This window comes from Pinus tabuliformis, chromosome 4_2 (assembly GCF_031772625.1).
Source record: "Pinus tabuliformis cultivar Carrire ecotype Pingquan chromosome 4_2, CPIR1, whole genome shotgun sequence".
In the NCBI taxonomy this organism is placed as follows: domain Eukaryota; kingdom Viridiplantae; phylum Streptophyta; class Pinopsida; order Pinales; family Pinaceae; genus Pinus; species Pinus tabuliformis.
Genome location: NC_142304.1, coordinates 723,915,420 through 723,916,803, shown reverse-complemented (window position 1 = coordinate 723,916,803; position 1,384 = coordinate 723,915,420). Strand labels below are relative to the sequence as shown.

Genomic DNA, 1,384 nt, shown 5'->3' with positions numbered 1-1,384 from the left:
CTTATACAATTGTTTCTGCTTTTCAGGTATGAATCTATTATCTAGATATTTCCATTCCTGAATTAGCCGTTTCATGATTCTCTCCTCTTCCACCTCATTTTCTACTTGGTTTTCCACATCCATCTGCGATTGCATTGTTGTATCCTCTGCCTTTCCTTCCGTCTGAACCTCAATGGTTTTTCTTATGTTTGCACCTTTTCCTTTATCTTCACTTGCAATTTCCATTGATGTGTTTCCAGGGTCTTCATCGTCCTCCAAATTTACTTCATAGTCCTCGTTCTTGCTCTGAAGCACTTGAAACTTGTTTTGACTTATTGTTTGGCTGGGCTTTTCCTGTGATTGATATTTTGGTCCCTCCTTACTCTGTTTCCTTCTCCTTGTGACCTGTTGAAAACCCCTGTCTGTCTCCTCTAGTTTTTCTGATTTTTTCTGATATTCCTCTTGACTTCTTTTTTATTCCTCCTCCTTATTCAGCGGGCATTGCCGATATAGATGGCCATATTCATGGCACCTGCGGCACCTAAATGGGATATTTTCATAGTCTATTGGCTGTTGCCAGACTTCATCATGATATTCCAGCTCAATACTTTCTGGGAGGGGTTCTGCCAAATTCATGTAGACACAGATCCTTGCGTATGAAGTATATTTGCCTCGTTTTGTAGCTTCTGCGATTTTAACAAAACCCCCGATTGAGTTCCCGATTCCTTCTAAAATTTCAGGGTCCCAGAATTCGTTTGGAAGCCCAAACAATCTAACCCAGATTGGGGCGTCCAGCATTTTTTCCTTTTCTGGGTTGTATCTTTCTTCCCAGTATTTCATGAACAGGCCTGCATTGTTCATGAAGTATGGGCCTTCTTCGAAGATCCTATCTTTATCCTCCAGATTCGCGAAGATAGCTGTGAAAAACCCTTTTGCTCCCAATTTCAGATCTATATGGCGTTTTGGTCTCCACCTTTGATCAATCCATCTGTATAACTCTTTCTCTGATGGCCAGTAGCCTATGAATTTACATATCAGGGCATGGTCCTTCATGTAGCAGTTATATTCCTCAAGTTTGTTGCAGGGAATGACATATCTTGGTTGTTTTTGTGCCCTAGGTAGGCATTTTCCTCCCATCCTTTTCTGCCATAGGTTACCCATCATCGGGGCATAGCTTTCCTTCTAGTTATGCTGCATTCCGCTTGCACTGGTCTCCCCTACTACCACATTTTTAAAGGAGGGGATCTCTCCCCTCCCCTTTGGATTTTCCATTTACCCCTCAGCTCTTGCCTCTAAATATTTACCCTGACTTTGCTGTTGAAAACTAGTTACCTGAGATGTGGGTATTGCAAGATTCGATTCCCTGCTCTGTTCTCTTCAACTTTCCTCGACCTCTCTCCCGCGA

At 42.4% G+C, this 1,384-nt stretch overlaps 1 protein-coding gene across 1 annotated transcript; it reads right to left on the bottom strand.

Moving 5' to 3' along the window:
- Window positions 1-453: 453 nt before the first annotated feature.
- LOC149171614 (uncharacterized) lies at window positions 454-1,032 on the bottom strand. Its single transcript, XM_089426033.1, has one exon. It carries the CDS (start codon window positions 1,030-1,032, stop codon window positions 454-456), a length of 579 nt encoding a protein of 192 aa, XP_089282159.1.
- Window positions 1,033-1,384: the final 352 nt, after the last annotated feature.